At 38.0% G+C, this 13,513-nt stretch overlaps 1 protein-coding gene across 1 annotated transcript in view; it reads left to right on the forward strand.

The window, feature by feature from the left end:
- The window catches only part of PTPRN2 (protein tyrosine phosphatase receptor type N2), a 493,917-nt gene that overhangs the window by 112,493 nt on the left and 367,911 nt on the right, over positions 1-13,513 (forward strand). The window contains exon 9 of the mRNA XM_086467328.1: positions 9,885-9,971. Within this exon, the coding sequence (XP_086323454.1) occupies positions 9,885-9,971 (87 nt within the window). The remainder of the gene's footprint in view (positions 1-9,884; positions 9,972-13,513) is intronic.

Raw genomic sequence — 13,513 nt, forward strand, 5'->3', positions numbered from 1 at the left:
AAGTCAGTGGCCAGTTTCCCTGATGTGTATTTCTAAAACACATACTACTCTGATACATATCATTGAGGTCAAGAGTTTAGCAGAAGATTTTTAAAAAATGAGAGAGATTTTTATAAGTAATGAGCATATACATAATCACATTAACTAATTGTTTGTAGAATTATACCATAATCTTATTTATTTATTGCCAGAAGGAATACTCTTGCTGCAGGGTATAAGGCAAGAGGGACTGATTTCTGATCTCTGTTCTTTGCCTAGGCTGCAGTGCAGTTGGTGCACATGGAAATAGAGTGCAGGGCTGAGATTATCATCCTAATCTGGAAACATGAGTTTCATGTGTTTCATGATGTTCATGTAAGGATAAAATGGCACCATTCTTGTATCTGACCCTTGGAGTCAAATGCTGAATCAGTTGGAATCTGGTCTTGCCATGTATAATGTTCTTATTTATTTGAATAGGTGTCCCTTGTACTCCTGGGATAGAATATGGGTGTTTTGCTACTTTTCAACTGGGTTTTGGGCAACTGCCTGAACACTGGCAATTTCATAGTAACCCTCACATCTTATAAGTTTTTCCTCAGGGAATTGAGGACAATGTTGAATACTGTTACTGGACAATTTTTTTAACATCTTTCTTGTTTTTTAGCAGTGTGAACACAACAGTGCCCAAGACAAAAAAAAAATTAAAGAACTAATGCTTTCTGTCACAGCATTGTTTTTTTCAGGGTAAACTTCTCCTTAGGCAGTCCTTACAGAGATGTAACTCAGTTGACCACTTCTTTCACCCTTCCTCAGAACTTTTCAAGAACTATCTTGGACTTTATTTTATTTCCTAGGTCTTATTTTTGGACTCTCCTGTGTTTATTGCTATCTTAAGAAAATCAGGCAGGAGCATGTCCAAGGTGGTTTAAAATAACGTCCAGTCTTGTGCTGGTGGCTGCTAATGAGAACTGACTCATGGTCTGGGGTTAGTATGTACTGCTGGGGATGTGCTCCCTTCAGCAATTGCTCTTCTCACTCCTCTTTGATCCCAGCAGCAGGAACTGGAAATTGCTTTCCCCCTCTACCCTTTTCTCTTCACTGCTTTTAGCAGGCAAAGCAGTTATAGCTGGTACACACCAGCCCCTTGCCCATGGGGAGGCAGCACCCAAGTCCTGGCATTCTGGCTCCTACACTTCTCCTTGCCAAGCAATGCACTGAGAGTGAAGATACAGTGTGAGAAGAATCAGGCCTAATACTGGCCCATCAAGGTGGGGGGTTAAAAGTGCCGAAGCTACTGCCACCTGTTCAAACAGACCCCCTCTACTGGATTTAATCTTTTGGAACTGTTAGAGGAAAGAATAAGCAGACAGTTCCTACCATATCTGTAAGTCATTTTAAAGCAGCTCTGAAAACACCTCATAGTCTCATTGTTCAGCCTGAGCCCTGTGACAAATATACCTGCTCTTTTCCAAGCATGGAGGAGGATGGCAGCTTGTGCTGGAGCTGGCCAGGCTGCTCCTCCCAGCTTCCCATCAGCAGCAGGCTAGTCAATGCCCATGCTGCTACCCAATGGTTTTAGCAGCCAGAGAAAACTAGTCCTCAACATTATTAATCCTAAAGGTGGTCTCTTTATTTGACTCTTTAAAGCATTCCATATGATATTCCAGACCCATATTTCTGAACTTTGATTTATTTTTTTCAGGTTTAGCTTTTTATCTGCGGTACTAAGGAGACTGTGCTGCCTATTAAGAAAATGATAGTTATAGACTGTTTCCCTGTCAATGAAGGGAAGGCAATTTGATGTCAACACCCTGAGACATTATTGAAAAATGGCCAGGTGGAACTTTCTTAAGTAATTATTTTAAACTACAGAACACATCTTTCTTAACATTCAGTACTTAAAAAGACTAGAGGAAAAAAAATATATCTAAGATCAGTACAAAAAAAAGAAAATCTTCAACATGAAAGAAGCTCCTGTGTGTGATGACTAAGTGAACGACTGCTAAAAAATCTTAGATGTAAAGACTCAAAATAAATATAGAAGTAGGCAGGACCAAAAAAATTATGTTTATCAGGTCAAGCCTCAGATAAACTTCTAGAGTAAAGTACCACCACTAGAAGACACTGATTTTTGGTGAACCCATCCAGGTGATTGTCAGACTAGGTCTTCTGGTAGATTATTTTTGCTAACTTATGAATCTGTGGTGTAAAGACCCAACTGAGAAGGAATCTTACTGTTCTAATGCAACACTTTCACCTTCAGGGCAGAATCTGCATGTACCTCTCATTGTTTAATACAAGTTGATTACTAAAATTAAATTCTTCAACAGATTTAGTCCATTCACCTTCTGTTTTCAAGACTGTTGGGTATCTGTCTTGTTATCCATGTGGTTGATACCTTTTCCTTTTAAGGCACATTTCTAGATTTAAAGCTGAAATGCTGTTATTTCAGAATTTAGGGTGAAGGCCAGACTGCCTCATTTAGGTGCCAAACTTAGAGCTGCTTGATGCTGCACATCTTCCAAAGGATGGGGGTGTCGTCCACTTCATTTGACATCATTAAGCTCTCTGAGAAGCAAGTGAAGACATACCCACACAGGGAGGTTATGCATCTCCTTTACTGATTAGAAGGGACTTTTGGAGACTCCATAAGACATCCCAGACTTTGAGGTATCTCCCTGTTTCACTGAGACATGTCAAACAAGTAGGATATTCTGCGATACAGTGTGCTTACTGCTTCTCTGCTGCAAGGCACCATGTGTAGTATCTTCTGCCTATCTTCTCCTTATTACTGCAGGGTTTTGAAAGTGAAGCAGGAGATGGAAGAGATCTTAACGAAGTTAGTCTGAGAAGTTTTAACTCCCACATCCTAGGAGAGTGCTCTGTGTACCAGCCCTGAGCGATAGCACTGTCCATCATCCTCTTGATGGCCCAGCAGTTCATCTTCAGGCACAAAAGCAACAGAGGAAGATGGGCAACATGCAAGAGAGAATATGACTCTTAATTTGCAGCACTCACGAGGAAGGAAGACTGCTGGTCCAAACTTAGTTTTCGAGCACATGTGCATTTTACATCAGTAAATATTGAAAGTATTTTTAAAGTAAACATTAGTCTAAATAAGAAATGTCTCCTTCCCAAAAGTCCTAGGAGCTGGGTTCAAGTTCTACCTTCCTCTTGTTGAGGTGTGGATTCAAAACTATTCAAGCTGAGCATAGGTGTAGCCAAACTTTTGAGCCTTCCCCACGGGAAACAGGTGGACTGGAGATGCCACTGTGCTTGAGTCTGGATAGCAAAAGAGAGGCTGGGTGTGAGAGTGACATTTACCTCCCCAAAAATGCACTTTCTGATACTTCCAGAAGGACTGTAGTTAAGCACTCAGGTAACTTTCAGTCTGTAGAGAAATGTCTTGCAATTTTAGTGCATTGCTCAGCACTCTTAAAAACAGGCAAACTAGCCTTTATTGCCTGTGTCCCAGTTTAAGTAAATTTTAGGTGGATTAAACCCTACCTTACTTAAGATTTCACTGGGGATTAGACTGACATTTAGGTTTAAGGAGTGCAATTCCCAATGTCAGGCCTATTTCTGTACTGTAGATTATTCTTCATTTTTGCAGAAAATGATTCAATTGAACTAATCTGACAGGGCTGACTGGATGTCCATTATAGTACTGCATTACAATTGCTAAACAGAGTATTGGAAGGGCACTAGGTACAGTCTGGTAAAGACAATACATAATTTGAATGATGGCACTAAGGGAGCGTTTCAGAGTTCAGTAAGTGGGTTTCCGAAGACACTTGGCAGTTGGGAGGAGGAAAAGCAAATGAGAGCAACTGCTTGTGAGACTGACATAACCTCAGTGTAACATTGAGCTACATGTTGCTCTTCTTGGGCTGGGAGCAGGCTTGGCAAATGCTAGTAATCAAGCCATCTGTATAACTGGATCAGATTCTTCACTACCAAAATGGATCAATTTATGAGATTGTTTTGACAGGCATGTTGGGAAATACAGAACATATAGTTTTCATCATTGTTTACTTCTGTTTTTCCTCTCATTCCCTTTGACATTGCCCACTGGCTTTTGTTAGAGTTTGAGCTCCATTTAGCTCAGCATGCAGAGCTAGCCATGCTGCCAGTGTCACTCCCAACAGAACTCATCCTGTTCATTCATTTACATGTTTCTTTCTTGTTCTTTAACCAGAAGGGGAAGCTTTGAGCCTTGAATGCATAAATCATTAGATCCAGGTCAAAAATAGGTAGCCCGTTATTCAAAGTGGTTGTTCTCACTCATCAGATTTGTAGTTTATCTTGGGAATTTCTTGGAAATGTGGCATCCATTTGTAGCATTGTTTGGATAATTGCAGCATGAAGCTGAACCACTCGAGATCAGCATCCAATATTCAGCAGTACTCTTTTGTTGGAGTGGTCTAATTGGCCATTTGTGAGACATGTCTGGTCCATAACACTCTTGCCTTCTACTCCATTTGCCCACAGCATCATTTAGCAAGGCTACTAACTCACCAGTGACAGAGAGGTTATCTTCAGTTGGATCCGGGTGCTCTAAATATGCTCTAAAATGAGACAGGTATGCTGTAAAATCAGTCAGATCCCCTGTGCTCAAAAAGTTTGGAACAAAATTTTTAGTATGGGAATGAGGGAAGTTTTTATTATAACTAAAAGTTAGTCTTCAGGTTCCGTGGTATTCACTAATACAACATCTTCTCCACAAGTGGTAGGGAGAAATATTTGTAGCCTTTAGGGACACCCAATAGTGCTGCTCTTTCTGTTCTTAGATCCAGAAGGGATGCAAGTCAAATAATAACAGACTTTCATATAACAATACTAGGCATCTGACAAAGAAAGTTGGTATCATTGCCTTCATTTTACGGACGGTGACATTGAAGGTCAGGAAGATGTCTTGACCAGGATAACTTGATAGGCCACTTTCACATGAACTCATGTTCTGTTCCTCATTCATAATTTGTTCAGCAACAGATGTTCTCTCACTTATGTATAAAATCACTGGAGACAGTGGGATTGTACAGACAGATTTTAAAAGATGGCTAGCAAATTCTATGCATTTTGTGGCAGTGACTGAGAAGAAAATCGCTTAATGAGATTGTTCTAAGTTGTGCCAACTTTCTGGGACCGGATTTTAGAAATGACTCCTCATCATTGTATTTTTCTTGTCAATTGAGCAAATGAAAACTGAAATTTTTTAATAGAAAATAGCAGAGGAAGATTATAATCCAATCTTCTGTTATTTAAATTACCTCTGTAAGTGGATTGTGCCATAAAATATTTCTGTTTTCAACTCCCTTACTGGGAGATATTTAGATATTGGAAGATACAGAATATTATTTGCACAAGGCAATCTGGTTTTCCTGTATTCAATGTCCACTACACTTTGTGGAAACATTTTAACAAACAATTACATAAAGTTGGGCTCCCAAATCCAATCCTGAGCATTTGAATGGATTACACTAATTTTCAGAAATGCTCAGCAGTTCTCACTAAAGTTAAGAGTTATTTTTTCTTGTACTTCCATTTCAGATTAATCTCTAAATGAAATAGTCTTGTAGCCTAGATCTGCTTTTTAATTTTTTTTTTTGTTTTGTTAAACAAAACTCCTGATGAAGTTGTAAGGAGCTGATTGGCTTGTGATTATTTTAGCTCAGATAACTAGGTATGGATTGGGTTATTTATTTTTCACATGGTTAAAATGGATAGGGAAGTTGTCGTGGTTATGTCATGATGTAAAATCTTGACATCAGTCTTGCACTGAGCTGGGGAGTCATTTCATCTGAAGGCATAATGTAGTACTACCATATAACATTGGCTATTTTTAGCAGAGATATAAGCCATATGCTCCAGCAGGTATAACTAGTTTAGTGCAAGAGCTGTACCCTGAAAAGTGAGATTAAACAAAAGCAGCAGTGAAATATTTTGCAGATGATACTCTGCCAGGCTTAAGGACTGTACATATCTACATAAACCACAAAGGAAGTATTTACATTTCGTTCCCCATTTTTTTCTTCATTGTCGTTAACCTGTCAAACAAAGTATATTCTACAAATAATATGAGATAAAGATTGACATCTGAGTGAGACAGAGTTCTGCTGCTGGTTCAGTAGGGTCTGAATCTGTCAACTGAAAAACAATATTTAGGCTACCACTCACAGATAGAGATGGCATCAGAAGATAAAGCAAGAGAAGGAAGTTAGTTATACATTAATTTTCTATACTTTCTGACTTTCTTTTCATCTTCTAAACTGTATGGAACAGGAGATGGAAACCTAATAAGGGCCTCAAAAGAATTATTTTAAACTGTGAGATGTATCACATTTTGTTCCACTATCTCAAGATCTCAGCTGGCAACAGCTATGTCATCTGCAAAAAGGTGTTACACCATCCAACAGTTTATTCTTCCTAAGGCCAAAATCTAGATCGGAGGTGATCAGAAACCTTCAAGGCATTAAAGAAAAGTACTGGTAAAATCAAGAAGGACTGTTAAAGACACTGCAAGAGCCATTAATTTTCTTTGACATAGAAAGGGTTAGCCAGCCTCAAGAGAACTTGCAAAGCTTAAATAGCATCCATGGGCAGGCCTTCTGCTGCTTTTGTGTTTTCCAGTACATGCTTTGTATCTCTGAGGCCTATGTAAGTTGTGATTTCTCTTTTAAGGGTTCACAGTTACTCATGTACTGAAATCTCTTATCAAAGGCTGTGGAAAGAAAATGCATACGTCTTGGCCTGCTGTTGTAGCATGTCTGGAAACCGAAGGGCCATAGCCCAGAGACTCACTCTGTGCCGTGCTGCTCAAGTGCCATCAAGACCTGTCACCAAAAAGAGGTTTCCCCTCTCTTTTCCCCCACTACACAGGGAACTGAAATGACAGTCTTGACAGTTCAGACAAAGTAGTGTGTTGGCCTTGATAAAATTGTTTCATCGTCAGAGTTGTCTTAAGAGTCTTCTTTCTACTGCTACAATTTCTGTCTGGAATCTCTCACTATTTGTTCCTTATCTGAACAACTGGTTTTTGTATTTCTTGGTTTGTGTAACACTTTCCTCTGAACTAATTCTATAGTTTTTGAACCTTCACAATCAATAGATGAATCATATTAATTTGAAAAACCCTACTGCGTAATATAGAAACTTCTTCCCATGTAGGACTGAATCGAGCAAGCTCCAAACCAAGCATAGTACATGGAAGATCACAAATAGCGGCTGTTCCACGAGTACTGTGTGTTTGTGCTAGGGACGTGTGGTAGGACCATGGGCAGGAGGATAGGTGATGTTTGCAAGTTGTCTTCTGGTAACAGTCCTTGTATAAACCTAAAATCAGATGGGTGATGTTGGTGTACAGTGCTGTTGCAAGGCAGGCTGGTTTGCTTAACACTGTGCTGGTGGGAACAGTGTATTCTCTCTGTGTGTAAACAAAGCTAAAGGCAATCACTGTACAAACCATGCAAGCTGAGCAAAATGTGATACTAAACAAAAGCAAAGCAGAAATAGAGTGTGTTGAATGATGTTCTGGCATTTTTAGAGAAAGGTTTTAAATATTCAACTCTCCTACAATACAGCTGTCACAGAACTGTAGTAAACAGTACTAGTGTGTATCAATGTTAAGTTGGAAAAATTATATTGGAAAATATTGTGATATAAATTAATAATTCTTAATGTGAATCCTCAAATGTGATAGTGTGATCAATAACAGTACTGGTACCAAAGAGCACTTTCCTGCGCTGTTATGGATGACAATTTCTTAGCCTAACAAACAGCATGTGAGTCTGTGAACCTATGTGTTTTTGTTTGGTATTGGATGAGAGTTACTACAACTATTCCTGGATGCCCAGGATTCCAGGATTGCAAAAGAATGGCCTTCCAGAACCATTTTCTCTCCCGTTTTCTCTCCAGCATTCTTGTTGAGTTGTAGCATTCAAATGTTCTGATTACATCCCCATTACTGTTGCTACATTAACTTATAGCAGCATACCTTGTTTTAGAAGCTTGGGAATGCTTTTTCGGGGGAGGAGGGGTAAGCGGAGAGTAGGAGGTTGAGCTTTAACAAAAGAGACTCCCTTGATAAAAAAAAAAAAAACAACACACCAATGTACGCAGCAGACTGCCTGCACCACTGCGTAAACGTGCTATTACAGTAAAAGCCCACTTGCTGACACCAATCATTTCCATAAAATTTAAGCCAACATCTTTGGGAGAAAAGATTTAATTAACACGTAAGCCCCTGAGTCACTATGACAATCTGCTTTCATAGTGATGGGAATGATCACATTTCTACCCACTGACAGTCCTTGAAATATAGGGGTTTTATGAATAATCTATAGTACATTTTTTTCCTTACAGAAACAATCAGATTCTTTTGTTACTTTTGCATGAGAACATGTCTGTCTTAGACATCTAGAAAAACTCTAAATTTATCTGGTGCCTTGAGGGGCTGCCTCTGCTTGTGTGACAGGACGTCTCTTGAGAATTTTGGGTTAGTAGCATGAAGGGAAGCTGAGCAATTCCATCCTAACTGAGATCCACATGAGACATCCCATTATTTAAATAGAGGTGCCCTTAAGGCAGCGTATGCAGAACGCAGTGCAATAAATAAATAAATAAACAGTGCTCATTGCAGACAATAAATAAAATTGTGGCAATGATTACTATGATATAAAATTAGATTAAAAAACTTTCACTGTGAAGCAGAAATAATAACCTAGGTACAGAGCTATGAAAAAATCTTTTTTCCCCTTAGTCCAGTTGAAAAGATCATGTCTAATAGTACATACTTTTTTTGACACCTCCTTCTCCTACTTGTTATAAATCCTTGAAGGAAAAAATACAGAACGTTTTTTCCCCTGGGTTAGTCCCATCAAAATTGTTTCTGATTTACCGTGGCATGAGTTAGATAAGTATCAAGCTTGTAAGGTTTAATTTTATGATCTTTAGGGCTTTAACAATGTTGAGAATAATTTTATAACCACAATTGAGATGGATAGTGTTGTTTCTGTTGTTCTCACTGGACATTGTTATACCATTTTCTTACCTTTTTGCTTTCTTAATACTTTTGTATTTGGTTCCACAGTACTGAACAACAACTAAACAAGGTATGGTCTGTATATTAGAGACAGAAAGTTCTTAATGCATCTTTAGAGTTGTAACAATTCTGATAACCTGAAATTTTTGCAAATACAAATTTTGCACCTAGATAAGTGCTTTTCTAAATGATAGCAGTCCTCTTCTGTTAGGCTTGATTGCAACCTGTTTTCTAAATTAAAAAATGTAAATGTGGCATTGACAAAGGTTAAAAACACTTAAAGAGGGTTCTGTCAGCAGTGCATGCACACACCAGACTAAATCCTATGTATCTAATCAGTGTCCTCTGGACTGTGTGCCTTGCTCCATTGTTTACTTTCAAATCCATAATAATTTTGTATCCTTTCAGTGGGTGAAGATTCATTTTAAAAACTAATGAATTTAAAAATATGCTTTTCCCTTGTCCATTTGATACTGAGCCTGCAATTTGACTTTCATTGTTTGTTTCCCTCCTTGTCTCGTCAATCCTTTTCTCTCTTTCTGTCCTTTTACTTTATTACATTTTTTATTGAGGACTGAGATGAACTGGTTGCTGCATCATGGGCCCATTACACTTCCTAACAATTCCATTTACACCTTATTGTTTGTCTTATTGCTGGAAAATTCAGGTGATTCATCATGCCTGAAGAAGCACCTGATCCCAATTCCCTTGATATCACGATCACTATGTGACAGGAATACAGTTAGTGGTGGCTTTCAGACTCTAAGAGGCCAAGGTGATAACTCTTTTGGGACTTTTAGCCTCTCAAGTATTGATGAGTTCCATTTTTGTAATGCTCTGTTTTCTCGCTCCCTTTCAACAGCCCCCTGAGTGTGGAAAAGGGCTTGGAGTTAATAAAGGAAGTGGCAGAGCTCCTGAAGCTGCAGATGAGTGCCTTCGATGATGTCAAGTATGTACATGGAATTTGCCCCTTTTTATTTTTTTGGCTTTCTCATTATTTTTGAGTAATTTGTCTTACAAGGAAATATCTACTCTTTAATACCAAAATTAGAGTGTGTGAGAGACAAAAAAGAGTGTTGTGATTATGTTTATAATGATCTTTACACACAGGAACAAATTCTTTTGAAAATATTGTAAAGACTGAAATTTTCCAATGCTTCCATAGGGAAAAATGGTCTGTTCAAAGTGCTGTAAAAATAATACCAACTTTATTTAACAGTCTCTAGGTAAGAGAAGTCTTGTGAAGGGTCATTCTACCTAGCACTGCTGATGGGGAAAATGACGTGGGAGATAGATAAGAACTTGGGTCCCTGGCTTTGAGTCTGGCACGTGGCGCACAAGGTCGTGCTGCTTGGTCAGCTACTCATTTAACAAGTCACGGGGAGTTCAGCCATGTTGAGCTACTGTTTTTCTTCACATGGTTCATACTGATGAATGCTCTGCATGTTGATCTCCTGAACTAAGAGGTTATGATTTGCCATGTCTGGTAAAAATTTTTAGATTGGGGATTTTCTGAAATCATTTTGGTAGGAACGTTTACTTCACGAAACTTAATTCTTTCTTTGTAAAAGAGAAAATAAAAGGAGTTTGACAGAAAAGTAATGGAAAAGAAGGGTCAGCTGTGGGCGGGTTTTGACAGCTTGCTGGAAACAAGTCACATCTTGGCATACTGGAAATAACTGATATCTGGGTAGCATCCAGTTCCTGCCTATGTTTCAAAGGGTTTGAGGCTGCTTGTTTTGGCCCATGAGTCGGGCTGCTGAAGTGCAGCATCTTTCTCAGCTTTACTTGTGCTGCCATCAGCTTTTGTTTAACCTTCAGTTCCAGTGAGTGAAATTCCTCATTTAATACTGTGTTTTGAGAAATAGTCTGAAGATGTTTCATCTTTAGTGGAAGTGTTTATTACTATTCAGAAAAAAAGTTCTTCCCCTTCTATTAATGTGTATGTAGGGAGAAATAGACTGCTGGTGAGAAAATCTTTTTAGAAACCTGACAAATACCAGGCATATTTGCTTTAGTTGTTTAGAAGGGAAATATTCCCACTTTATTTTTTTTTTTTTTTGCTAGAACAATTCTTTATATTAATGAATGTCTTTTTACTTGTGTTTTATGAAATGCATTTTTAATGAAAACGGAGTTTTGAAGTTACAAAAAATGATGATATTATATGGCCTTCATTGTAAAGAGAATTTGCATCCTTGACTTTGAATACTAGCAGATAAAGTCTGCTGCACATTTAAAAAGGGTAATCCCATGGAACAATTTCTCTGCTGGAATCAGCTAGGTTCTGCTTCATTAATTTAATTCATTTACAGTACAAGAGCACTTTCACCTACCTTTCTAATTGTTAGCATAAAGCCTTTTGGTTATTTTTTATCATTTGATAAATCACAACAGCATTGCAATTGTCAGGTTGTAGGTTTGTTCTCTAATGAAAAATATCCCTCCAGTGATATAACTAGCTATGAAGAACCCTTTTTTTAAATATGTGACATTAGGGAAGCCGGTTATTTTGCATCTATAATAATATGCATATAACTACCAAAAGTATTTGTGTGGTCAGTACTTTAAAAGTGTGTTGTGAATTATTGTAACTCCAAACAGGACTGAACATTATGTCTATCAACACAACATTTTTATCAGTCTTTGCCTTTTTAAAAGATCTATAAATCTGTGAAAGCTTATCCCAAATCTCAAGTTAGTGAAGAATTCATCCATAATAAATTTTCTTTTGTCAAGAACTTGAGATGCTTTGACTCAGGTTAAACGCATGAAATGCTAAAGAAATTTAGAGCTGGCCAGTAGATGTAGCAGTATTGGAAGCTTTAGAAAAAGGCCTCGCCAAGTAAAGAATTTTGGATTTGTTCATCATCACTGCACAACTATCAATGGAAAACTGTATGAATTTGAAGGCTCTGGTTAGCTTCTGAGTGGCCTCATGGAGAGCGCTTTCAGGAAAAAATGTCGTGGTTATTCCTAATCCACTGTCAACATATCAGAGTATGAGAATGACACCTCTCAGGAAATAGGCTTTTTACTTGGCCTAAGGCATCACGGGTGATTTAGATTATTTTATTTCACTGGCAACTACAAGTACACTTTGTCTTAAGGATTCATTTTTTTAGAAACTGGGGAACTTATGTAGAAAAAACTAACAGTATGTCTGAGACCAAGGTTTTATAAATCGGGTGGGAATATGTCATACTAGTCTACTTTGACCTCCAACCTGAGTATTAGCTTGGTGTAAAATTCTCAGTTCTCTCTTTTCCCTCCAAGAATTCTGGATGGTAAGAAAATAACAGCGTAGGCTTGAAATTTTTGGACTATTGCAAAGATTTCAGAGTAAAGACGTGTTAATGAGAATCACAAGGTTAATTTGCTAGTATAGATAAAGCCATCGCATTAAATAGGAGTAGTGTAAGAAGAACTGAGGAGAGAGGGTGAGTGGTGAGTTCTTCTAAAGTTCTTTAAATTCTCACTTAAGAGTTTCTTGTCCATTCCTCTGAAAAAAATTATTTTAAAGGGACTTCTTCACAAATACATTACTACCTTTAGTTAGTTTTGCCTGCAAATATCTCTCATTCTTCCCTATATTTTTAGGTTTTTCCTGTGCTTTGAAGTTTGGTGAGTGAACAGTTGCTTTTGCCATGGATTCCTACCGATTCCTGTGTTAGTTCTTGATTAGTTGATGCACGGTTGTAATAAGCTTAGCTTCTCTCTTTCACAATCCTGCCAACTTTAACCGATGGCCTGCAATTCACAGTATTGCCTCAGGCTTGGCTCCCAGAGTGCTCAGTCCACTTCTACAGTTGGTTTGTTGTCAAGTATGCATTGACATAAACTTTACTCACCCTGTGAAGCAGATGAGTGGGAATAGATTTGGGGAACTCATAATTAGAAATATTTCAATGCTGAAGAAAAGATCCAATGTGTTAGCTGTCAGTTTTGAATACAGCCTGAATCTTTACAGTTATGCTTAATATGTTTTGTTAATGGTTATGTAGCTGTCAAATAAATTCCATTATTTCTTATTACATCATTAGAGACCATTAAAAGGATATTAGCATGCTGATGTAATTATGCAAGCAGACGTAAAATTACGATAGTTATGATTTTATAATCTAATTATGGGTGTCCAATGCCCCTGGTGATTGATTGTTGGACTGGTATCATGGATTGAAGTCAGATGGGTAGTAGTGTTAGGAGGGTTCGTATTTATTTAAAAAAAGTAATTTTACCACTGCAATCTGCAACGTTGCCCTTCTTCATGTAATTACAGTTCTTCACACGTTATAGAGTAAACTTACAAACATGAGAGGTTATCAAGAAACATCCAAGTATAATAAAAATGCTAAAATCGGTAAGCTCAGCTGTGAGGGTATTGGAAAGGGCACTCAGAATCCATAGTCAAAGCCATCGATTAGAACATAGATGACTTATTTGGTTTCTGATGAAAATACACATTATTTCTGAATTTTTATTGATGTTCCC

The sequence above is a fragment of the Leptosomus discolor genome, chromosome 6, assembly GCF_034619465.1.
Source record: "Leptosomus discolor isolate bLepDis1 chromosome 6, bLepDis1.hap2, whole genome shotgun sequence".
Taxonomy (NCBI): domain Eukaryota; kingdom Metazoa; phylum Chordata; class Aves; order Leptosomiformes; family Leptosomidae; genus Leptosomus; species Leptosomus discolor.